This window comes from Mustela nivalis, assembly GCF_964662115.1.
Source record: "Mustela nivalis genome assembly, chromosome: 9".
NCBI classification, from domain to species: domain Eukaryota; kingdom Metazoa; phylum Chordata; class Mammalia; order Carnivora; family Mustelidae; genus Mustela; species Mustela nivalis.
The window spans coordinates 60,157,817-60,184,855 of record NC_139028.1 but is presented as its reverse complement, the minus strand read 5'-3'; the positions used below and the strand labels follow the sequence as shown (position 1 = coordinate 60,184,855).

At 39.4% G+C, this 27,039-nt stretch overlaps 1 protein-coding gene across 11 annotated transcripts in view; it reads right to left on the bottom strand.

Moving 5' to 3' along the window:
* GDPD4 (glycerophosphodiester phosphodiesterase domain containing 4) overlaps window positions 1-18,348 on the bottom strand; it is a 176,421-nt gene extending 158,073 nt beyond the window's left edge. For 5 of the 11 annotated variants that reach the window (XM_082749535.1, XM_082749533.1, XM_082749543.1 and 2 more), the window contains exons 1-3: window positions 17,856-18,147; window positions 12,819-13,012; window positions 7,747-7,850 (exon numbers count right to left, since the gene is read on the bottom strand). In XM_082749535.1, coding sequence (XP_082605661.1) covers window positions 7,747-7,850; window positions 12,819-13,012; window positions 17,856-17,931 — 374 coding nt within the window. In that variant the 5' untranslated portion in view covers window positions 17,932-18,147. The other 6 variants (XM_082749537.1, XM_082749541.1, XM_082749538.1 and 3 more) reach the window with 6 other exon arrangements.
* Window positions 18,349-27,039: the final 8,691 nt, after the last annotated feature.

The window sequence follows — 27,039 nt, the reverse complement described above, 5'->3', positions numbered from 1 at the left end:
AATGAGATATCACCTCACACCAGTCAGAATGGTTAAAATTAACAAGTCAGGAAATGACAGATGCTGGTGAGGATGCGGAGAAAGGGGAACCCTCCTACACTATTGGTGGGAATGCAAGCTGGTGCAACCTCTCTGGAAAACAACTTGGAGGTTCCTCAAAATGTTGAAAATAGAACTACCCTATGACCCAGCAATGCACTACTGGGTATTTACCCCAAAGATACAAATGTAGTGATCTGAAGGGGCACGTGCACCTGAATGTTTATAGCAGCAATGTCCACAATAGCCAAACTATGGAAAGACCCTAGATGTCCATCAACAGATGAATGGATTAAGAAGATGTGGTATATATACACAATGGAATACTATGCAGCCATCAAAAGAAATGAAATCTTGCCATTTGTGACGACGTGGATGGAACTAGAGCGTATCATGCTTAGCGAAATAAGTCAAGCGGAGAAAGACAACTATCATATGATCTCCCTGATATGAGGAAGTGGTGATGCAACATGGGGGCTTAAGGGGGTAGGAGAAGAATAAATGAAACAAGATGGGATTGAGAGGGAGACAAACCATAAGTGACTCTTAATCTCACAAAAAAGAGGGTTTCTGGGGGGCGGGGGGTTAGGAGAAGGGCGGGTGGGGTTATGGACACTGGGGAGGGTATGTGCTTTGGTGAGTGCTGTGAAGTGTGTAAACCTGGCGATTCACAGACCTGTACCCCTGGAGATAAAAATATATTATATGTTTATAAAAAATAAAAAATTAAAAAATTTTTAAAAAAGAAATAAAGAAAAAAATTCCACTTACATTAGCATCAATAACAATAAAATACCTAGGAATAAATTTAACCAAGGAGGTGAAAGATCTATGTACTGAAAAAGGTAATACATTAAAGAAACTGAAGACACAAATAAATGGAAAGATATGTCGCATTCGTGAAGAATATTAAAGAATATTATTAAAATTCCCATATCACCCAAAGCCATCTGTAGATTCAGTTCAATCCCTATCAAAATTCCAAAGGCATTTTTCACAGAAATGGAACAAATAATCCTAATTTTTTTATAGAACTACAAAAGACCTTGGACAGCCAAAGCAATATGGAAAAAGTACAAAGCTGGAAGCATCACACTCCCTGAATTCAGACTGTTTACAAATCCATAGCAATCAAATCAGTATGGTACTAGCATTGAAAACAGACACATAGATCAATGGAACAGAATAAATAGCCCATGTATATACATGGTCAATTAATTTATGGCAAAGAAAACAAAAACCAAGAATATACAATGAGGAAAGGGCGGTCTTTTCCATAAACTGGGTAGCCACATGCAAAAGAATGAATCAGTAGCACTCTACTATACCATAAATAAAAATCAACTCCAAATGGATTATTAAAGATTTGAATGTAAAACTTGAAATCATTAAACTCCTGAAGAAAACATAAGCTTAACTTCCTTGACATCCATCTCAGTGACAGTTTTTTTGGATTTGACACCAAAAGCAAAAGGCAACAAAACAGACAAGTGGGACTACATCAAACTAAAAAGCTTCTGCCCAGCAAAGGAAACCATCAACAAAATGAAAAGGAAACCTACCAAAAGGGACAAAATATTTGCAAAACATATACCTGAGTAAGTGGTTAGTATCCAATATACATAAAGAACTCATACAATTCAATAGCAAATAAATAATCCAATTAGAAATGGGCATAGGATCTAAACAGACATTTTTCCAAAAAAAGACATATCGAACAACAGGCACATGATAAGGTACATAAAAGTTACAGCATATGGAACATAGTCAATGGTATCGCAATAGCACTGTATGGTGGTCGATGATAGCTATACTTGTGGTGAACACTGCATACAGAGCTGTTGAATCATATGAAACTAATGTGTGTCAACTACACATCAATAAAACCAACAAACCAAAAAAAAAAAAAAAACCCTCAATGGATAGGGAAAAAAAAGAAGAATATGAGCCAAGATGGGGGGAACTGTGTTAATATGAGTGTAGGGGCTATTAATACAAGTACACAGATATAGAAGGAGATTGGTCCAGTTCACAACCCATTGTGCTCCAATCCTGATTCCATTCTTGTGAAAAACAATAAGCTCACCCAGAGATGAACATTCTTGTATACAATGAACATGTGAAATGCTTGAGTTGTTTAGGATAGAGAATATTTAGGGGAAAGATGGCTGTCTCCAGTTGTCCTACACTGGGTGAGGTGCCAGATGGCCAACCCAAGACCAGAGAGTAAAAGTCAGGGGGAAACCATATGATAATTGAGAAGGGAGTTGAGGGAAATTGGAGGGGGAGATGAACCACGAGAGACTATGGATTCTGAAAAACAATCTGAGGGTATTGAAGGGGGAGGGGGTGGGAGGTTGGGGGGGCCTGGTGGTGCTATTATGGAGGGCACATATTACATGGAACACTGGGTGTGGTGCATAAGCAATGAATTCTTTTACACTGAAAAGAAATTAAGTTTAAAAAATAAGTCGGAGGGAAAGCAGACTTCAGCTTATTATAATAAAGAGTTCGTAAACACTTAGAGCTCTCTAAGTAGGGAAAGACTGAAACACAAAACAGTATGTTAAAACCACTTGAAGTTTTAATCAGAGATTAGAAAACCACCTGGAAAGAATATTTATTTTCAAATATGTGTACAATGTAGAGAATTGGGACAGTTGGCTCCAAGATCCCTCCTGACTCTGTAATTCTACATCTTTGAATGGGATTTTGCTAAGACTCCTATATACTAACCCCCCCCACACACACACATACTCCCCTCTTACACAGTTAAGTATGCTTCACTTACTGTGTACACTACTGAAACATTTTTCCTGGAGAAAAGGATAGTCATCTACTACAATAAAATACTTTTTATTTATTATTTTACAGTTTGTGAACAGTGGTATTTAAATGAGACTCTGCCATTTGTTCCTCAAAACAGTCTCATGATATGGATAGAGCCAGAGTTTTTTCTTTCTCTCATACAGCACATATATGCAAATGTGTGTATGTGTTCAGACATGAATACACAAAAATGCATACACAGACCCATGCCAAAATACACAGCCAAGGTGAATTTCAACTTTTACTGTGATCATAACTGTTGCTTATCAATGTAGTTATTTGCTATTTTTAAAAGTCAATCCAGTGAAATATGAATAAGATCCACAGGTTTTGCCAATGTCAATTTTCTGGTTTTAATATCATGCAATAGTTTTACAAGATGCTAATATTGCGTGAAGCTGGGTAAAGAGTGCACAGGGCCTCCCTGTACATTTCTTTTCCACTTCCTGTGAACCTACAGTCATTTCCAAATAATTTTTTTTTTAAATAGAGAGAGCCCAAGAAAATCAAACTAAAACATGACATCCCACTGGCATTCATGGGAGAGAGGACAAGTAGGGCAAAGGAAGGCAGAAGATGGGAAATAAAAAGCACAAGAACTTTAAAAATAAGTCAGTGAAAAAAATAATTTTTAATAAATAAAATAAATAAAAATTTAATAAATAAAAGCACAAGAACTTTAAAAATAAGTCACATTGAAAAAATAAATTAGAAAAATAAAAATAATTCATAATGAAAACAGGCCTAAAAGATTTTAAAAACAAACAAGTGGGACTACATCAAAATAAAAAGCTTCTGCAAAGCAAACCATCAACAAAATGAAAAGGCAAACTTCTTGGGGCACCTGGGTGGCTCACTGGGTTAAGCCTATGCCTTCGGCTCAGGTCATGATCTCAGGGTCCTGGGATCAAGCCCCACATCGGGCTCTCTGCTCCACAGGGAGGCTTGCTTTCCCCTCTCTCTTTGCCTACTTGTGATTGCACTCTATGTCAAATAAATAAATAAAATAAAAGGCAAACTACCAAAAGAAAGAAAATATTAGCAAATCATATTCTAATACTCAAAATACATAAAAACTCCTATGATTCAAGAGCAAATAAGCAATCCAGTTAAAAAAGGGCAGAGAGGGGCGCCTGGGTGGCTCAGTGGGTAAAGCCTCTGCCTTCGGCTTAGGTCATGATCCCAGGGTCCTGGGATCGAGCCCCGCATCGGGCTCTCTGCTCTGCGGGAGCCTGCTTCCCTTCCTCTCTCTCTGCCTGCCTTTCTGCCTGCTTGTGATCTCTGTCTTTCAAATAAATAAATTTTTAAAATCTTTAAAAAAAAAAAAAGGCAGAGATATGTAAGTGCTGTGAAATGTGTAAGCCTGATGACTCAGACCTGTACCCCTGGGGCAAATAATACATTGTATGTTAATAAAAATAATTAATAAATTAAAAATGCATTTTAAAAAAGGGGTAGAGGATCTGAGCAGACATTTTTCCAAAAGACATTCAGGCCAACAGATGCATGAAAAGGGGTTCAATATCATTAATCATCAAGCAAACACAAATCAAAACCACAATGAGACCTGTTAGAATGGCTATCACCAAAAGCCAAGGTAACAAATGCGTGAGGATGTGGAGAAAAAGGAAACCTTTGTGCACTGTTGGTGGGAATCCAAACTGGTGCACCCACTCTGGAAAACAATATGGAAGTTCCTCAAAAAATTAAAAATGGAAATAACATGTGACCTACCAATTCCACTTTAAGGTATTTATCCAAAGAAAATAAAAACACTAATTCAAGAAGACATATGCATCCCTATCTTCAGTGCATTATTCCTAATGGCCAATATATGGAAACTAAGTGTCCATCAATGGATTAATAAAGAAAAATGTGGTATATATACATAATGGAATATTATTCAGCCATAAAAAAGAATGAAATCTTGCTATGTGCAACATGCATGAACCCTGAGAGTATTATGCTAAGTGAAACAAGTCAGAGAAAGACAGACAGCATATAATCTCATTTATATGTGAAATCTTAAAAAAATAAAACAAAACAAAAAACAAAAATCAAGCTCACATATACAAAGAACAGACTGGTGGTTGCCAGAGGCAGGGGGCAGTAGGAAGGCAAAATGTGTGCAGGGAGTCAAAAGGTACAAATTTCCAGTTATAAAATAAATAAGTCATGGGGATATAATTCACAGCATGGTAACTATAATTAATAATACTGTATTGTATATCTGAAAGTTGCTAAGAGAGTAAATTTTAAAAGATCTCCTCATAAGAAAAAAAGTTTGCAACTATGTATGGTGACAGATGTTAACTATGCTTATGTGATGATTATTTTGCAATATATACAAACATGAAACAAATGTGTTGTATACCTAAAATTAATATAATGTTGTGTGTCAATTAAACCTCAATTTAAAAACAAAGTGTTGCGGCACCTGGGTGGCTCAAGTAAGTTAAACGTTTGCCTTTAGCTCAGGTCATGACCTCAGGGTCCTGGTATCAAGCCCTGCATCTGGCTTCTTGTTCAGAAACTGCTTCTCCCTCTGCCCCTCCCCCTGCTCAAGCTCACTCTCTTTCGCTCTCTCAAATAAAAATCTCTTTTTATTTATTTTTTTTAATATAATTTTTTATTTTTTATAAACATATATTTTTATCCCCAGGGGTACAGGTCTGTGAATCACCAGGTTTACACACTTCACAGCACTCACCAAAACACATACCCTCCCCAATGTCCAAAATCTCTTTTTAAAAAAAGTGTTGGTGAGGATATAGAGAAAGGATAACACTTGTGCACTGCTGGTAGGAATATAAACTGGCACAGCCACTGTGGTAACAGTATGAAGCTTCCTCAAAAAAATTAAGAATAGAACTACCATACAATTCAGCAATTCCACGTCTGGGTATTTATCCAAAGGAAATGAAAACATTAACTCAAAAAGATATGTAACCCCCATACTCTTTGTAGCATTATTTACAAGAGCCAAGACACGGAAACAACCTAAGAGTCTACTGGTAGATGAATTGATAAAAGATATGTGGGGTGTGTGTGCGTATTTCTAAAAAGAAAATGAATTAAACAAGTTTTAGCACTTAATGATTAAATTAAAACAAAACAAATCCTATCTAGAAAATTAACAAAAATTATTCAAAATAAGAACGGTTAATGTTATCAACCACAGGTTATAATAGAAACTCTCAGGGCTCCTTGATTGAGCATCCAACTTTTGATCTAGGCTCAGGTCATGACCTCAGGGTCGTGAGACTGAGTCCCAACTTGGCTCCAATGGGTGTGGAGCCTGTTTAAGATTCTCTCCCCTTTCCTCTCCCTTTGCCCCTCCCCCACCTCCACTCAGGCAAACACACACACATGTGTGCTCTCTCTCTCTCACTAAAACAATGAACAAACAAAACCCAGAAACTCTCATATATCTGTCATGAATGAAAATCACTACCTTCTTTTGAGTAAGTACTTCAGCAACAGGCATAATGAATACTACAAATATTTATTCTTCTTGACTCAATAACACTACTTGTGGAAAGCTTTCTCTGCACTCCTATTTCATAAAAACAAAAAAATTGGAAACATAATGCATAATAATAAGTGTTTAAGTGTATTACAGCATCTTCATGTCATGAAATATTTTGCAACCATTTTATTTTTTTTTTTTTTTAAAGATTTTATTTATTTATTTGACAGAGAGAGATCACAAGCAGGCAGAGAGGCAGGCAGAGAGAGAGGAGGAAGCAGGCTCCCTGCTGAGCAGAGAGCCCGATGCGGGGCTCGATCCCAGGACTCTGAGATCATGACCTGAGCCGAAGGCAGCGGCTTAACCCACTGAGCCACCCAGGCGCCACCTTTGCAACCATTTTAAATGATACTCAGTTATTAGTAATTTGTCAAAATCTTTCTTACTATCTTAAATGAAAAGGAAAAACAAAATTACATGTTCTGTATGATATAAATGCAATAATATAAAAACAAGTGTAGAAAAAAATGCTGGGAAATATACCAACGAGTGATTGTCACTCAAGAATAAGACAAAGCAGATTTTTATATTTTTCAAATTTTTATATTTAAAATAACAAACCAGGGGTGCCTGGGTGGCTCAGTCGGTTAAGTGTTCAACTCTTGATTTTGGCTCAGGACACGATTTCAGGGTTATGAGATCAAGTCCCAGGCTGTGTGTGTGTGTGTGTGTGTGTGTGTGTGTGTGGAGCCTGCTTATAATTTTCTCTCTCTCTCCACCCCCTCTTCAAACAAAACAAAACAAAACACATTTTACTTCTATTATAATAAAGCTTAATTGTATTCCATTTAAAAAATTTAAAAAGCCTCATATCCAAACATACCCCTTTCTCAGCCAAATACCAAATAGTGGGTAAGTTTGCAATCATCAGGCCAGAGAAACTGGAATTGCTGGGAGCAGTCCAGGATGAAGAGTTTGGCCAGGAAAGGATGCCCAGAAGGACACCCATTTCTGTGTTCAGAGTCCTAGGAAGCTCCCTGGGGACAGAAGAGGCAGAGGCCAGAGGTGAGGCAGAGACATGAGGGTTCATGGACAGAGATCATGAAGACCAAGTGTAGGCATCAGTAGCCCAGACAAAAACACTGAGGAACAAGGTTTCAGAGAGTCATTGGAATAGCTTCCCACTGCACGAGATTCAGTCTCAATGTGGACGGTTAGCATCACAAGTGGTGGTGCTGAGCATCCTTCCTCCAAGCCAGAGTCAGGCCTCTCACCCAGCCACTGTCGAAAGACCAATTTTGTGATCCTCCCTCTTATGCCACCCAATCTTTTCAGCCTGAGGTACAATTCAGGTGGTCCACAAACCAAAGAGCCCCTATAGAAATGAAAATACAAAACATGAAACTCACCAGTCAAAGCCAAAGTACTCATTCGAAGTTTCTATCCACACAAACAGCAAAACCAAAGACAGCAAAAATGAAGTAATCAGAAATGGGTAAAATAACTTCTCTCTCTGGGAAGAGAAAGAAAAAAGTATAAATTAGTTCCATGTATCCATGTTACCTCAGCAGTGTCTATATACACTTGTCAAAGTTCTGCAGAGTTGCATTGCCATGCATTATCCTCAGGAGGCTGGAGTGACCACTGTAGTCTCTTTACCCCTATGGAATTTTGTATAAGCCTATTTAGAACATGTATTACACTTAACTGCAATTACATGTTTATCTGTTTGTATTCAGTGAGACAGTTTCTTCTCTGAGGAATAGGAACTTCAGTTACACACCTCCATCCTGCCAATATCTAGCAGTTTCCAGTTTCTTTTTTTTACTACTTAAAAACTTATTTGTATTGATTTTATTTTTTCAGTGTTCCAAGATTCATTATTTATGCAACACACCCAGTGCTCCATGCAATATGTGCCCTCCTTAATACACACCACCAGGCTCAGCCAACCCCCTACCCCCTTCCCTCTAAAACCTTCAGTTTGTTTCTCAGAGTCCACAGTCTCTCGCGGTTTGTCTCCCCCTCCAATTTCCCCCAATTCATTTTTCCTTTCCTTCTCCTAATGTCCTCAGTGTTATTCCTTATGCTCCACAAGTAAGTGAAACCATATGATAATTGACTTTCTCTGCTTGACTTACTTCACTCAGCATTGAGATACCACCTCAGTTAGAATGGCCAAAATCAACAAGACAGTAAACGACGTGTGCTGGAGAGAATGTGGAGAAAGGGGAACCCTCTTACAGTGTTGGTAGAAATATAAGTTGGTGGAGCCACTTTGGAAAACAGTGTGGAGATTCCTTAAGAAATTAAAAATAGAGCTACCCTATGACTCTAGCACAGTTTTTTTTTCTTTTCTTTTCTAGCACAGTTTCTTTCTTTTTTCTTTTTTTATTAAAGATTTTATTTATTTATTTGACAGAGAGAGTTCACAGTAGACAGAGAGAGAGAGGGGGAAGCAGACTCCCTGCTGAGCAGAAATCCCGATGCAGGACTCGATCCCAAGATCCTGAGATCATGACCTGAGCCGAAGGCAGCAGCTTAATCCACTGAGCCACCCAGGCGCCCTCTAGCAGTTTCTTAAGTGCAGCTGGCTCTTAACAATCATCTGCTGCTTTCATCCTCCCCTCCATCTACCAAACATTCGTTTGCTGACTCATTCATTGAGTAATTCATTCAATCATCACTCACTGGTTCATTTAGTTACTGACCTACCCAAATTTGGGGGACAAGGGACAGGTTAGGGAATAAAGCTTTTTTTTTTTTTTTTTTTGAGTAGCTACCTTGTGCCAATACAATGCTAGAAATTTCATAAACTATCTTCATTTGATTTCTTTTTCAATATGGCCATATAAATTAGGTATTCTTAACCTTATTTTGCAGAAGAACCAAAGCTCAGAGAGGTAAAGTAATTGGCTCACGGTCACACAACCAAGAAGTGGCAGGGACACTGCCCAGATCTCTGAACCTAAAACCAAGGTGGAGGATATCTTCCTAGAGGAGGTGTTCAAACAGCCCTGAAGACAACCCCCTTCACTAAAAGTCACATCATAAACCAGTCATACCAGACGTTGCCAAATCCTTCCTGGGAATGTTAGGTTTGGGTTGCTATCTGAGTTATAATCTTAACACTTCCTTATCACCTGAAAAAGAATTCTGCCTCTTTGGGACACTACATTTAATCAGTTGACACTGGACAGAATAATCCCTGCCCTGACTAAATTATGGCATTACTGGGAAAAGCAAAAACAAAGAAATAAAATGAAAAATGTAGAAACTGTGTTCTAAAAAGATGAGAGACATTACAGCTATCAAGATGCACTTTCTGAGTGTAGGAGGGTGAAGAACACAGGATCTTTGACTCAGAACTTACACTCTACTAAATCTTACATGGACTTTTAAAAATCTATCAGATAGAGGCACCTGGGTGGCTCGATGGGTTAAAGCCTCTGCCTTTAACTCAGGTCGTGATCCCAGGGTGCTGGGATCAAGCCCCATGTCGGGCTCTCTGTTTAGTGGGGAGCCTGCTTCCACCTCTCTCTTTCTCTGCCTGCCTCTCTGCCTGCTTGTGATCTCTATCAAATAAATAAATAAATAAAATCTTTTAAAAAAAAGTATCAAATAATGTCATTACCCTGCTCAAAACACTGCCAGAGCTTCCTATTGTACTAAGGTACCATCAAACTGCCTACCATGGCAAAAAGGCCCTCCATGGTCAACCCCTGTCCATCCCTGACCTCATCCCATCCTACACACTCCATTTCTAAATGCCAGCCACACTGGCCTTCTTTTTGTTTCTAGAATATAACCGAATTTGCTTCCACCTCAAAACCTTTGTACTGTCTGGTGCCTCTGCCTGGAATACTTTTGCCCCAGATGTACATATGGCCGACTCTACCTCTCCATTTAGGAGACCGTTCCCATGACACTTTTTCAAAGAGGTCTTCTCCCACCATTCTCCCATCCCAGGTTCTAACACAGTTTCCTGTTTATTATCTTCAAAGCTCTTATCACAATCTGAAATAATCTTTCTTCATTTACTGTCTACTAACTAATTCGTCCCACTAGATTATAATCTGCAGGAGGGCTGAGGCCTTAATTGTCTTAATTCACTGTGGCAAATAGTAAGTGTTCCAATGGATGAATAAATCCATTTCCTTATTTTGATTCTCATTGTTACCATTCTTGCTCAAGCATTTTCAAAGGCTCCTCACTGTTTATACTTTAACTTGACACAAAGATGTTTCATAATTTGATCAAAATATTCCTTTCTACCCTACTACTTACCATCATTTCACATGTCCCTACTTCAACACTGGAAATTTGTTTTTCCTAAGCACACTACTGTGCTTCTCTGTCCCTTGACTTCTAACTACCTCATTCCCTCTACCCACAGTCCCTTGTACCCATATTTCTGTATGTGAAAAATCTCTTCCACAAGTCAGTCACTCCAAGAAGAGTAATAAAATAGCTAACATTTATTGGAGGTTAATTGTGTGACAAGCACAATTCTAAGTGTCTTCAACATATTACCTCTCCCTCTCCCATCCCCACAACAAATCCTATTCATGGGTACTACTATTCCACCTCCATTATTCTAATAAGGCATGTAAAGCACCAGATGTTAAGTTACTTGCCCAAGGTAACACAGTGGTAAAGCTCTAATTTGGAGATAGTCAAGGGTAAAGCCATAAATTGAATCCAGGCAGTCTTTTCCCAAAACACAAGGATAATTCTTATCCTATATGCTATACTCCTTTCCCTCAGCAGAAATGGGGCCTTGAGAATTATCTAGGAACCTTAGGAATTATCTAGTTAAATTCCCTAACTGTAGAGAGGCTGGGAGATCTCACATAACCAGTCCAAGGGCAGAGTGGGAAATAGTATCCAAACAGGCTCTAGTCCAGGAATTTTTCCATAATACCACACTGACTCAAATACCACCCTGCGCACAAAGCCTCCCTTTTCCTTCTCTTAGTACATGGTAACTCTCATGTAACTTACTGCCTCATCTCTAGTAAGGTTCTGTTGAATCAATTCACTCTTCTCCATCTTTACCATCACTACTCTAATCCAGACCACCAACATCTCTTACCTTATATACTGCTATCACTTTCTCTTTGAAGGCAAAGATGTCTCCCTCCCTGTTTCATACCTTCCAATGCATTCTCCACACGATCAAATAATCATTCCAAAACACAGATCAGGCAACATCTGCTTACCATCTTTAGGGACTCTTTATGTCCTACATGGCAGAGATCAAATTCTTAAAATCAAATAACACTGGTCCCATCTCCCTCTCTAGCTTTGTTTCCCATCACTTTGCCATTTGTATCCTCTGTTCAACTTAAGGTAAACCTTATACCTGACTCCTCCAAAATGATTTCTTCTGCCATCCCCTAATCCTTACCTACCCAATTCTTAATCACCTTTCACCTTCTATATGAAGTATTTTCAACCCTTCCTTTGGCACATGGAGGCATGTATGCATATACACATACACACATAAATACTCTCAGTATTTTAAGACTGTATTGTGCTTGTCTCTTCCACCAAGGGACTATGAACTGCTTGAGAGCAGGAATCATATCAAAGCCATTTGTTATTCCCAGTCACTAGTATATATACTAGTCCTTATCAGCTATAGGTGGACAGAACAACTAGGAAGGTAAGATATAGGAGACAGAAGAACACTTCTACTAATCTAGGAAAACCTCCCATTTCTACCTACCCCCTTTCCTGTGTTTCCCATCATAGGCATAAGAAACTAGTAATCTAACTGGTCAGAATTTCAGAGCCTGGTTGGACTGTGTTTATAAGTACATGAAGTTTTAGGATATGGCCCTCCTCTTATCCCTTCAGTGTGCTCATCATTTGGTCTTTTATATCAAAAAGCCACCAGAGAATCCCAACATATAACCGAGAGTTTAAAGTAAGAGGCCCTCAATAAGGCTAGGCCACATGCTACCACTCAGTCTTACTAAAGTTTTTCATTAAGAAAACTCAAGCATTAGTCTGACCAATAATAAAGGAATACCTTGTTTCCCACTTGCTGTTATTTTCCTCATAAACACAGCTCTTTGGGAAACTTACAATGAAGAGAGAATTAAAGATTCAGGCATTCTTGTAATTCCTAGTCAAAAACATCTAATTATACTAAACTTCACTTTTTCAAAGCTAAATAAATGAATGAGAACAAAAGTAAATCAATGAGTAAATGAATAACATAAAAGAGGTAGTTTAAAAAAAAAAAAAGAGAGAGAGAGAAGCAAATGAAAGTGAAAGAAGATGAGGAAAACAAGCATGTGTTTCTATAAGGTTAACTCTGGCTCCAGAACTTTTCAGGAGGCTTTTCATCAAAGAACTAGAGCCCTACCATGCCCTTGTCCTGGAGACTCTAATGAGCTCTCATGGGCAGGGACCAGCCCACGTTCCCCACATCTGAGAAAGTATGGTACAACTCCTTCCCATGTCTCTATACCCAAGAGCAGCAGCAGGGTCCAGGTAAAGACTTTTTCTCCTGCTTGACCTGCCACTCGCAGGTGTAGCAACCAGTAATCAAGGTGATATAGCATTGTCGGTTGCAGCCACATAGGATCCATGGATAATGCCTTTTCACTCTTCTCTGGCTCCCAGGCTCAATCCTGTTGCCCTTAAGCATGGTGCACCTTCTTGCTGAAATGACAAATAAAATTATTAGGATCTAAAAGCTCCTTCAAAAGTTTCCTACCTCACTGCTCTATAGAAAATTCAATCAAAAAAAGATAGATTTTAAAGTTTTTAATCTAGGATAATGCACTGGATTCAGTGGATGAGTAGAGCTTCATCCCCCTTTACCACTAACTTGTTTAGTATTTACTGCAGTCATACACCCTTCAAGGTTTAGTTTTCTTACCCCTAAAATGGGATCATACTGTCTGCCCTAGGCAACTAATAAATGCTGAAAGTATTAGATAATATATACAAATTATAATTAGATAATATATACAAATGTGTTTTTTCAACTACAATATGCTCTTGAAATAACTTGAGAGCTTAAGAGGCGTGGGTGAGGTATGAGAAAAATATAATCATTGACTAATAAGTGACTCAGATATATAGCTGCCTGCCCCATCACTTATGCTCCTCTCTCATTGGAATTAGTTAGGGTTAGCCTCAATTTAAATGATGGAATTTTCAAAATAGCAATGGCTGAAATAAGACAAGTTTGTTTTTTCTTTTGCCAACAAAAATATTTTAAAAATTATGTGGTACGTGGCTTCACAGTGTCATTAAGAACCCAGACATCTTCCATCTTTTTGTTCCACAGCAGCACAGGGCTCCCTTCTCGGGGTCCAAAATGGCTGCTGCTTGAGCTGTATCTATCATTCTAAATTCCAACAAGGATAAAGGAAGAAGAACAAAGAAGGATATTCCCCCTTACTTTAAGGACACTTAAAGAAGTTGAACATTACATTTTACTGGCAGACAGGGGTTTTTCTTACTAGGAAAAGGAAAGAAAGGAAGGAAGGAAGAATGAAAGAGGGAGGGAGGGAAGGAGATATTGAGCTATATCTAGCTGTTACTACTGAATTTTCTCACCCTACTTTAATAGGACACTTTCAGATAAAATTCGTGTGGAATTAGGGGAAAACAAAAACAAAAACAAAAACCCCTAAGTATTTAAGAATAAACAAACAAGAAGTCTTAAAGGGCCTGATCCCAGGCGTGGTCTCTACCCCTGAAAACTTTCTGTTGTGCTCCACTCTGTTTTTCTGTGAAAGGTAGTGCTGTAGTTCAGAGTGCATAGTGTCAACATAGAATTCTGGCAAAAAATGTGAGTAACAGGGACTGGAGTAACCTTCCCAGCTTAAGTAACTAAAAAACCTGGGGAAAATATGAAAGAAAGGTTTTCACACAGTGGACAATAGGCAGTGAAGGACAGCAACCTTTGAGAGAGAAGAAACAAAGGAAGTGAGTATTGTAAATGCAATTTGGATACAGTTTCCAGGATGAAGCCCTGGGAGTGAGATTGTAGGTGGATCCTGGCAGTATCCCTGAACTGAGCAGACAGAAACTGAGCAGACAAAAGGGAAGGACAGTAGAAGAAAATAAACATGTTAAGGAGAGACAGGGAAGGTATTTTTAAAATATGTAAACTGGGGGCACCTGGGTGGTTCAGTAGGTTGGCCTCTGCCTTCAGCTCAGGTCATGGTCTCAGGGTCCTGGGATCAAGCCCTGCATCGGCTCTCTGCTCTGCAGGGAGCCTGCTTCCTCCTCTCTCTCTGCCTGCCTCTCTGCCTACTTGTAATCTCTCTCTGTCAAATAAATGAATAAAATCTTTTTTAAAAATATGTAAACTGAACTTTTAGAGATGAAAGACATAGTGTCTGAGATGAAAAGTACACTGCAAGGATTAATAGCAGATTAGATACCACAAAAGAAAGGATTAGAGAATTTGAGAATTTTTTTTTAAATGAAGAGATCAACTGTGAGCTACACAATAACTATAAGCAGTCTAATATAATCATGCCTGGAATCCCTAAAAGGCGGGGGGGGGGGGGGGAGATGAGAAAGGGATAAACACAATATCTAAAAAATTAATGACCAAAATGTTTCCAAATATGATGAAAACTATAAACCTACAGAGCCAAGAAGCACGCCAAACCCTAAGGAAAAGTACACACAGCAAACTATAAGACACATCATAATCAAGATGCTTAAAAACACTAGTAAAGAGAAAATCTCACCACCAGCCAGAGAGGAAAGGTGTATTACATGTGGAATAAAGAGGACTTCTTGACATTTTTTTCAACAAAAATAATTTGTTGAAAACAATACAAGCCAAAAGACAGTGGAGCAACATCTTTAAGGAACTGAATAAAACACATTTAGCTAGAATTCAGCACTCATAATGAACAGTGTTAAAATATGAAAGTGAAAGGGCACCTGGTTGGCTTAGTTGGTCAAGCGTCTGCCTTCAGCTCAGGTCATGGTCCCAGAGTCTGGGGACTGAGTCTCGAGTCAGTTTCCCTGCTCAGCATGGAGTCTGCTTCTCCCTCTCCGCCCCTCCCCGCACTCGTGTTTTCTCTCTCTCTCATTCACTCTCTAATAAAAAATTGATTTATTTATCTGAGAGAGAGAGAGCATACAAACAGGGGAAATTAAGCAGATGCTTAATCAACTGAGCCACCCAGGTGCCCCCAATAAATAAAATCTTTAAAAATTTTTTTAATTAAAGTGAAATAAAGACCTTTTGGATATTCAAAACTAGAAAAGAATTAATCACCAGCTGACTTGCACTACAAGAAATGTTAAGATCACCCAATATGAAAGCAAAAGCTACCAGGTGGAAATACACATTTACATAAAGAAATGAGGCACCAGAAATATTCAATATATGGGTGGATATAAAATAATATTTTTCTTATTTATAAAATTACTTCAGAAGATAATTGACTGAAGCAAAAACAATAACAATGAATATTTCCACTTGTAACAATTGCAGCAATAAAAGGTATGACAAGAGTTTAAAGGCCAGGAGCAGGAAAATGAAAGTGTACTGTTAATTCAGTTCTCATATGATATATGATGAGGTGGTATAATATAACTTAAAAGTAAATTGATAAGTTAAAAACATATACTGTACACCACGAAGTAACCTCTGAGAAAAGGGGTGTGCATCTAATAAGCCAACAAAGAAAATAAAATGAAATCATAAATATTATTCAATCAAAAAGCAAGAAAAAAGTGAAAAAGGAACACAGAAGAATAGAAAGCAAGTAGTAAATCAAATTTAAACTTAAATATACCAGTAATTCCTTTAAATATAGTCTAAATGCTCCATGTTTAAAAAGAATTGAATGTGGCGCCTGGGTGGCTCAGTGGGTTAAGCCTCTGCCTTCGGCTCAGGTCATGATCTCAGGGTCCTGGGATCGAGCCCTGCATCGGGCTCTCTGCTCAGCAGGGAGCCTGCTTCCTCCTCTCTCTCTGCCTGCCTCTCTATCTACTTGTGATCTCTGTCTGTTTTAAAAAAATAAAAAAATAAAAAGAATTGAAAATTGTCTAAGTGGATTAAAATAACAAAGCCCAACAATATGTTCTTTACAAGAATTTGGTTTGTTGTTACAGAAGGTAAAAGAATGGAAAGATTAGTGTCCCATTACCAAGACAACACCACATACCAATCAAAGATGAAACCTGAGTCACATGTGACAATAAGCATTTACTGCTCATACTCTGTTGATCTAGACTGGCCTTGGCTAGTATGACCGGAGTGACCTGGCTCTGTTCCATGTATGGCTCAACTGAGTTGGCCAGAGTATATTTTCCTGATGGTGGCAGTTGTCCAAGAGGGTAAGCTGTAATATGCAAATCCATCTCAAGGCTCTGCTGCAAAGGATGTCTTCAAGTCAAAATCAGAAGCAGAGTAAGTGAACTCACAGTAGGAGGGCATTATAAGTTATAAGGCAAAAGGAATGTGAACACAAAAGGCATAACTAAAGGAAGGGTAAGAATTGGAGCCAAATAATACAATCTACCTCACTAGTTACCAGCAGATCAATACCTCGCTTGCTTTTTGCTTGAGGCAAAAAGAATCAGTAAAGACAAAAAAGGACATTTCATAAAGATGCAAAATGACTAATAAATAATTTCCAGTTCACAGGCACCCAATCACATGGCTTCTACAGGAGAAGTAGACAAATTCACAGACATGGTGGGAGATTTAGCATACTTCTCTCAATAAATGATCTAATAAGCAGACAAAAAAGTCTAAAAGGATATAGAAGATTTTATCAACTCGATTAACAAACTAATCTTAATTAACATTTATGGGACACTATACTCAATGACTGCAGAATGTATGTTCTTTCCCAAACTGAACATTTATCAAAAGTCATATATTGAACTAGACAACTGGTTTTAATAAACTTCTAAGAATTGAAATCTTAAGAGCATATTTTCTGACTATGGTGCAATTCAGCTAGGAATCAGTAAGAAAACGATAATTACAAAAATTCACATTTGGGAATTTCACACTATAAAAAACCCATGGTCTAAGGAAAATAATCACAGTGGAAATGAGAAAAAGTCCGAATTGTCTGTTGTTGAAACTGTGATGAAACTACATGAATTTGGTGTGAGCAGCTGCAAATAGTGGTATGTCCAAGAACAAAAACTTTGTGACAGGAAGGGTGGTATACTGCTGGAATACTGAACTAAAGGCAGTATTTTAACCAGAATCATTACCCCAATTTCCCACACATCTACAGATCCTTGGAGTTCAATCATAATTAGGGAAAGATCAATAAACACTGTTTCCCTTCCAAACGTCCAGCACCCAGCTGACATCTCCACTTGGATTTCTCGCAGACATCTCAAAATTAATATATCCCACACTGAACCTCTGATTTTCCCTCCCAAACCTATTCCTTCTGAAATCTGTCGCATCTCAGCAATGCGCACCACCGTTCACCTGGTGCTGGAGTCCAACACTAGGATGTGCTTGCCAGGATGAAGAAAGTAGAGCAAGATTTACGCTCCGTCCATGAGTAACTTGGAAAATGGGCAAGAAACAACATTTTCACACGTTGAACACAGGCAGCGTCGGGCATGACCGCAGAGAGGGGAGAAACAAATGAGCAGAGCCGAACTTCCCACCAGGAGGGACTCACGGACAAGCCGACAGCAGGCCAGCCCTGGACGCCAGCCAAGCCACTGGGCCTGCCCGGCTTGTGCCCCTGTCACCCACCGACAGGGACAGGGACAGGGCCAAGTGGAAGCCCTTTGGCCTCAGTTGCCTCCCCAGAGCACAGGGCTAAAGGCAGCTCCCAGCTGACCACACCTGGTGAGCTCCTTGGGTCCAAGGGCCTCACTGGCTGCCAGCTTGATAATATTTATGTAGCTTCCTATTCCTGGAGAGGCTTACAGGGGGAAGCACAGAGCTGGACATGTTACTTACGGCGACTTCAAAGCCTCAAACCCAAACACGACCTCCCCACTGGAGAAGACTAGCGTCTCTCAAAATGGACGCCCGGTTCAACGAGGCGGTGGAGGCCGCGTGGAGGGGGCGTGGCCAGGGGCGTGCTCTCTACAGCCGTGAGGCGGAAGTCAGGTGCAACCCCCAAGCATTGCTCACAGGCCTACTCTTTTGTCTTATTTTGCTACTTATAAAAATAATTTCAGGGGCGCCTGGGTGGCTCAGTGGGCTAAAGCCTCTGCCTTCGGCTAAGGTCATGTTCCCAGGGTCCTGGGATCAAGCCCCACATCAGGCTCTCTGCTTGGCAGGGAGCCTGCCTCCCCCTCTCTCTATGCCTGCCTCTCTGCCTACTTGTGATCTTTGTCAAATAAATAAAATCTTAAAAAAAAAAAAAAGATTAAAAATAATTTCAGCATAAGCTTAGCTCTAGCTAATCATTTAGTACAGGCATTAACGTTTTTGTAGCCAAATTATTTATGCATTATCTCATTATTTTTTCTTGTATTTTTCTCCCCAACCTACTTCAAGCAATGAGTCCATTTTAGTTTTATTTGTTAAATTTTTAAAAAGATTTTATTTATTTACTTGACAGATAGAGATCACAAGTAGGCAGAGAGGCAGGCAGGGGGGCCAGAAAGCAGGCTCCCTGCTGAGCAGAGAGCCCTATGCAAGGCTCCATTCCATGACCCCAAGATCATGACCCGAGCTGAAGGTAGAGGCCTAACCCACTGAGCCACCCAGGCGCCCTTAGTTGTTTAATTTTTGGTTCCTCTGGTTATTTCTGTAACTCGGACCTCACTTTTGAGCTCTTAGACCATTATACCCAGTTGTCTGCTGGTCATCGTGATCTGAATCGTCCCGCTATTTAGACACCTTGAACTCAGTTTACCCTACGCTGCTTTCCTTCAAACGGGCTACATCATGTGTGGCTCCAAATTGTTAAATGGCAAGACCTGAAACCAAAGCTCCATTCTTGACTCCTCTCTTTCCTTTGCAGCGTCCCTCCCCGCTGGTGCCCTCACACTTCCTGTCCATTTCTGCTAGTCTTTCCCTTGCTCTATGTCAATGCCCACTAGGCCCCTAATCATCTCAGTAAGTACCAGCTGCTTGGTACTACTGTAGTAAGGGTTAATCAAGATAATTACTGCAGTAGGCTCCCAAAGAATCTCACTACTTCCAGTTTACCATTCCTAAAATTTACTTTTTTCTTTTTTATTTTTTTTTAAGATATATTTATTTATTTGTCAGACAGAGAGTGCGCAGGCACAAAGCAGAGGGAGCAGCAGGCAGAGGGAGAAGCAGGCTCCTCACTGTGCTTGGAGCCCCATGTGGAACTCCATCCCAGGATCCTGGGATCATGGAACTGAGCTGAAGACAGAAGCTCAACCTACTGAGCCGCACCCCAAATTTACCTTTCAAAGAGCAGCTAGTGATCTTTTAAAAAATGCAAATCTGACCATGTTTAAAATTCACTCCTAAGGTAAAGCTCAAGCCCCTTAAATTGGATCCTGTCTTTCTCTCCAACTTCTTACCACCACCACCCTGCACTCTCCTTCACCCCTACTCATATTGAAACTCCAGCAAACCCAAAACTTTTGTTATTTTTTTAATGGTGTTATGTTAGTCACCATAAAATACATCCCAATCCTCTTATGCTACTGCCCTACACCATTATGTATCTTTATTCATGTTGTCCCTATAGTCAGTCTTTCCCATTCCCCTCCCCCCCAAACTTTTACCTGGCTAACTCTTTCTGTTGGTGTAAGATTCAGCTCAGGAAGCCTTTTACCATCACAACCACCAGGCTCAGTTAAGTACTTCCTTCTCTTGTCCTATATGTCTGTCCAAGTTAACTTATTAGTACTATATTAGCTGCATTGATTATAATTACCTGTTTTGTTTTGCTGAGGTTTTAATTTCTGCTTTAATTTCTGCCTCCAGTTTTGAAGATGAGGCCATATGTAACTCATCACTTATTCCCTGTGCTTACTATAAAGCTTGGTACAATTGGTTATATAAATAGAAGCTACAAATCCAACAACCTTTAAGCTGAGTAAGACAGGCTTCATTTTTTTTTTTTCTGACTTCCCTGAGTTCCCCGGAGTATACCTCCAATAACCAGTTGGGAGGGCTTGTCCAGAAGAAAGAATGGTAGCTTGAATCAGGATGGTTTAGTGTAGAGTAGGAAAAGTAGTTTGATCCTTTAATGTTTACCCTCTTCCTCCTAAGTTCCATTCTGGGATCCTAGCTCAACCCTTGACCTAGCACAACTAAAGTGGTTGGCACCCACTGAGATTAGGTGTCAAGGGATTAGGCAATTTTTTATGTGATATGAAGATTTTCCAAAACTCCATTCTGAGTTCCTCTTTAGAGTCCTTTTTCTTAAAGATTTTTTTTTAAAGATTTTATTTATTTATTTATTTTACAGAGATCACAAGTAGGCAGAGAGGAGGAAGCAGGCTCCCTGCTGAGCAGAGAACCCCATGCGGGGCTCGATTCCAGGACCCTGGGATCATGACCTGGGCCAAAGGCAGAGGCTTTAACCCACTTAGCCACCCAGGCACCCCTTTTTTAAAGATTTTATTTATTTATTTATTTGACAGAGAGAGACACAGTGAGAGAGGGAACACAAGCAGGAAGAGTGGGAGAGGGAGAAGCAGGCTTCCCACAGAGCAGGGCGCTCGATCCTGGGACTCCTTGATCATGACCTGAGCTGAAGGTAGAGGCTTAGCAACTGAGCCACCCAGTCCCCTTGAGAACTTTTCCTTTTATCAACAGAGAATGAGCAAAACTGTGAAGGTTGTTTGAGCAAATACAGGCCTGATTCTGTCACTGGTTTTAAAGCAGAAGTGAGACCAAACTAAAGCATGCAAAACAGAGTAAAAAAAGAGTACCAACGAACTTATCAAATAAGTTATAACATTCTTATTTCAAAGAACAAAAGAATTCAGTTAATCTCTGTGGGGGCTTCAGATTTACCAGTTAAAGATGAGTAATGAACGTAAACTGAGGGATACAATATGGTTTAAGAAACCACAGATGCCCATTAATATCTGGAGGAGATTGTTTCCTGGCTTTATTGTCCCAACAGAACTGATTTAATTTTGTAGACTCATTATTCATCTAGTTAAATTGTTCTTTTGCAATGAAAATTGTTCAAAGTCTGATGGCCCTGTCGGATCTTAGATAAAAAGTATGAACTCAAAAGAAATTGTGTTGGAGGAACTCAATTCTGTTTTTTTTTTTTTTTCAAATATTTTATTTATTTATTTGACACAGAAAGAGAGAGAGTCCATAAGCAGGAGTGACTGAGAGGGAGAATCAGACTCCCTGCTGAGCAACGAGTCCTACACACAGGGCTCCATTCCAGGACCCCAGGATCATGACCCGAGCTGAAAACAGATAACCAACTGAGCCACCAAGGTGCCTCTCAATTTTGTTTTTTTTGTTTGTTTGTTTGGGGGGGTTGTTTTTTTAAGATTTTACTTGTGTATTTAACAGAGAGAAAGAGCACAAGTAGGCAGAGAGGCAGGCATAGAGAGAGGAGGAAGCAGGCTCCCCACTGAGCAGAAAGCCCGATGCGGGGCTCAATTTCTGGACCCTGGGATCGTGACCTGAGCCACCCGGGCGCCCCTCAATTTTGTTTTTTAAGATTTTCAAAACTGCAAACTGAAGGTTTGCTTGTCATTTTTTCAAAACTCTACCTTTCTTCTGTAGCATAGTGGCTCTTGGTCCAATAGTTTCCATAAGGAATAAGCTGACCTGAGATATAGTTTTTTCCTAGTGATTATTGTCACACTGTGGGCTTGTAGAGACTGCTGCTAAAACCAATGTAAGAGAGTTTGCAGATTGCTGTAATCCATAAAGCCAACTTCATATATTTTGCAAACATGCACTCAAACACACACAGACACACACACACACACACGCACACACACATTTAAACATCTTGGATGGCACATGATCACCTAGGTTTCTCAGCAAAATAGAAAAAACTAGTTATTTAACTTTCCCCACAGCTAAAGTCTGGACAATCGCTATTCCAGCCTTTTTGTAGCTTTCCTATTTTTGTTAGAGCAATTTTATCACTCATTTTTTGGACTAAAGAATGAGTAAACAAAGGTACTTTTACATACTCATTGTATAAATCAGCAAAATGATGAAACTGACACAAAGAAAAAGATAAGCGTGAAACCTGTGGCTACACATCACCTAGGTGGTCTAATGCAGCCTCTGATTTCTTTCCTGGCAGCATGCCAGGGCTTGATGCCAGACTGTAGTCAACTGCACAGCAGTGTATCAAGTCCAAAGCTTGGACATTATCTTTGCTAAATGCATATGGTACTCCTGTTTTGACAAGTGTCCTTTTTTTTTTTTTTTAAGATTTTGTTTATTTATTTGACAGACAGATCACATGTAGGCAGAGAGGCAGGCAGAGAGAGAGAAGGAAGCAGGTTCCCTGCTGAGCAGAGAGCCCGATGCGGGACTCGATCCCAGGACCCTGAGATCATGACCTGAGCCGAAGGCAGAGGCTTAACCCACTGAGCCACCCAGGCGCCCCAAAAAGTGTCCTTTTTATTTAAAGTAATGAATCTCCTCTTTAGTAAAAGATCATAAAATTAGTATTTTTTATTTTAATGCACCTATAATGAAAAAATATTGAACCACAAATCTGAAAGAGATATTAAACTTAAGGATTAAACTTAACCATTTAGCAATTTGGTGGGGGGGAAATGGGGGACCCTGGACTTTTAAACAGGGTATCCTGAAGCAGCTTCAATACAAGTTTTTATCAATGTTTGATTGACCTATTGGTTCTATAGCCAGAAACCAGTTATTGGGTTAAGCAAACCCAGATTCCTAGTTATGGATTCTTTTATAAAACCTTCATTTTGGTGCCAATAAAAGAGTCTCCTGACAAACCAGGTGATTTCAAACAGTGTAAAACTGGGACTGAATGTGCTGGGTGTCAGGGATTGTATTAAATGCTCTACATACATCATTTTGTTTGCTTGGAATCTTAAGGTAGATATTATTTTTTTATTTCAGTTTTTATTTAAATTCTAGTTGGTTAACATATATCATAACATTGATTTCAGGAGTAGAATTTAGTGATTCGTCACATACATATAGCACCCAGTGCTCCTCATAACAAGTGCCCTCCTTATACCCATCACCCATTTAGCCCATTCCCTGCCCACCTCCCTCCATCGACCCTCTGTTTGTTCTCTATAGTTAAGAGTCTCTTATGGTTTGCTTCTGTCTCCTTTTTCCCCCTTCCCATATGTCCATCTGTTTTGTTTCTTGAATTCCACATATGAGTGAAATCATATAGCATTTGTCTTTTTCTGACTAACTTATTTTGCTTAGCATAATACCCTCTAGCTCTGTCCATATCAGTGCAAATGGCAAGATTTCATTCTTTTTCATGGCTAAAAAATATTCCATTGTGTATATATACCACATCTTCTATATCCCTTCATCAGTCCGTGGACATCTGGGCTCTTTCCATATTTTGGCTATTGTAGATGATGATTCTATAAACATTGGGGTGCATGTGCTCCTTTGAATCAAATCCGTATTTTTGTATCCTTTGGGTAAATACCTAGTAAGGCAATTGCTGCATCATAGGGTAGCTCTATTTTTAACTATTTGAGGAAACTCCATACTGTTTTCCAAGGTGGCTGCACCAGTTTGCATTCCCACCAACAGTGTAAGAGGGTTCCCCTTTCTCTGTAACAACATCCATTGTTGTCTGTGTTAATTTTCATCATCTGACATGTTTGAGGTAGTATCTCACTGTGTATTTCCTTGATGATAAGTGATGATGAACATCTTTTCATGTGTCTTTTACCATTCTTCTTTGGGAAAATGTCTATTCATGTCTTCTGCCCATTCTTAACTGGATTATTTATTTTGGGGGTGTTGAGTTTGATAAGTTCTTTATAGATTTTGGATACTAACCCTATATAAGATATATCATTTGCAAATACCTTCTCCCATTCTGAATATTATCTTTTAGTTTTGTTGATTGTTTCCTTTGCTGTGCAGAAGATTTTTATCTTGATAAAGTCCCAATAGTTCATTTTTGCTTTTATTTCCCTGTCTCTGGAGATATGTCTAGTAAGAAGTTGCTGTGGCTGAGGTTAATGAGGTTGCTGCCTATGTTGTGCTCTAGGATCTTGATGGTTTCCTGCGTCACATTTAGGTCTTTCATCCATTTTGAATTTATTTTTGTGTATGGTATGAGAAAATGGTTCAGTTTCATTCTTCTGCATGTTGCTATCCAGTTTTCCCACCATTTGTTGAAGAGACTGTCTTTTTTCATTGGATAGTCTTTCCTGCTTCATTGAAGATTTGTTGATTATATAGTTGTGGGTTCATTTCTGGATTTTCTATTCTGTTCCATTGATTTATGCGTCTATTTTTGTGCCAGTACGATACTGTCTTGATCACTACAGCTTTGTTATAGAGCTTAAAGTCTGGAATTGGGATTTTCTGGTTCCATACAAATTTTAGGATTGTTTGTTCTAGCTCTATGAAAAATGCTGTTGATATTTTTTTTTTAAAGATTTTATTTATTTATTTGACAGAGAGAAATCACAAGTAGACGGAGAGGCAGGCAGAGAGAGAGAGAGGGAACAGGCTCCCTGCTGAGCAGAGAGCCCGATGCGGGACTTGATCCCAGGATCCTGAAATCATGACCTGAGCCGAAGGCAGCGGCTTAACCCTCTGAGCCACCCAGGCGCCCCTGCTGTTGATATTTTGGCAGGGACTGCATTGAAGGTGAGGATTGCTTTGGGTAGTATAGAAATTTGAACAATGTTTGTTCTTCCAGTCCATGAGCATGGCATGTTTTTCCATTTCATTGTGTTCTCTTCAGTGTCTTTTATAAGTGTTCTGTAGTTTTCAGAGTATAGGTCTTTCACCTCCTTAGTTAGGTTTATTCCTAGGTATCTTACGGGTTTTGGTGCAATTGTAAATGGGACTGAACCCTTGATTTTTTTCTGCTGCTTTGTTATTGGTATATAGAAACACAACATATTTATCTATGTTTATTTTATATCCTGCAACTTTGCTGAATTCATGTATTGGTTCTAACGATTTTTTGGTGGAGCCTTTTATGTTTTCTACATAGAGTATCATATTTTCTGCAAATAGTGAAAGAGTCACTTCTTTCTTGCCAATTTGGATGCCTTTTATTTCTTTTTGTTTTTCTGATCGCTGAGTCTTGGACTTCAAATACTATGTTAAATAACAGTGGTGAGAGTGGACACCTCTGTCTTGTTCCTGACTAGAGAGGAAAAGCTCAGTTTTCCCCCACTGAGGATGATATTGGCTGTGGGTTTTTCATATATGGCATTTATGATGTGGAAGTATTTTCCATCTATCCCTACTTTGTTGAGGGTTTTTATCAAGAATGGATGCTGTATTTTGTTAATGTTTTTCTGCATCTACTGATAGGATCTTATGGTTCTTATCTTTTACTAATGGGGTATATCACATTGATTGATTTGTGGATATTAAACCACCCCTACAGCCCAGAAATAAATCCCACTTGGTTGTGGTGAATAATTGTTTTAATGTACTATTGGATTCGGTTTGTTAGTATCTTATTGAGAATTTTTACATCCATGTTCATCAGGGATGTTGGACTGTAATTCTCCTTTTTAGTAGGGTCTTTGGTTTTGGAATCAAGATAATGCTAGCTTCATAGAATGAGTTTGGAAGTTTTCCTCCCATTTCTGTTCTTTTGGAACTGTTTAGAGAAGAGTAGGTATTAACTCTCCTTTAAATGTCTGGCTTAAGAAGCCCAGGAAACATGGATAGCTGGGTTATAGGGTTATAGGAGGTGGTTACTGAACGCAAATAGGCAAAGGCCGTTTGACCCCACAGGAAAACAGCCTAGGCAGAACATATTATCCAGTCGAGAGCTGTGTGTGTGTATCTGTGTGCACGCGCACACACACTATGCGTGCACACAGGAGTTAAGGCCAATATTCATAGTTACAGGGCTTGAATAAGGCCTAACCAGGATCTATAGGATTACTCCCAAGACTTTTCCAATGACCAAGAATTCTGTGTCATCCCAGAAAGTAGAGGAAGAGCTAGTCATTGGACCCAAGAGTCTGTTATGGATAGTTTTATAGGTAGGTAGTGGGTAATGTGATTCAGTGGAGTAGGATAGGAAACTCATAGGAGGTACATGTTAGAAAGCACTCAAGTGCTTCTAGCCTTCCCTTGCTGAATTTGGCAACTGACGACTGATCCACCACTGTGACAGATTAGCAAAGGACCCACTGTCATTAAGAGATGCCCAGAAGAATGGGATAGGCTGGGTGACGGTTCTTTTGAAGGGATCCAAGTGTAGGATAGGATGTACTTCCTCCAAATATCTCCCATGGTTTTGGATATTCCCTTATTTCTGACAAGAGGCTCCTTTTGAAAATGTCTATAACATCTGACCCAGCACAATTAACTTAACAGGAACCCAGGAGTAGCTCCGTCCCCAAACTCCTTCCTCCGTGGTTCGCCATTTGCTTATACCCAAGGGTGAGGACACTTTGCACCGTACCCACAAGGCAGTTACAGAGTCAAATGCAGGATAAAGGTATCAGTGTGACTTCAGTTGAATTGGTCACCACTAACCAGCCTCATGACTCTAGCAGTGCCTTCAGGTTGGTATCTGCCTGCTCTTGACATGGTGTATTGTTCAGACTTCCCAACTGCCAAAGAGAATCAG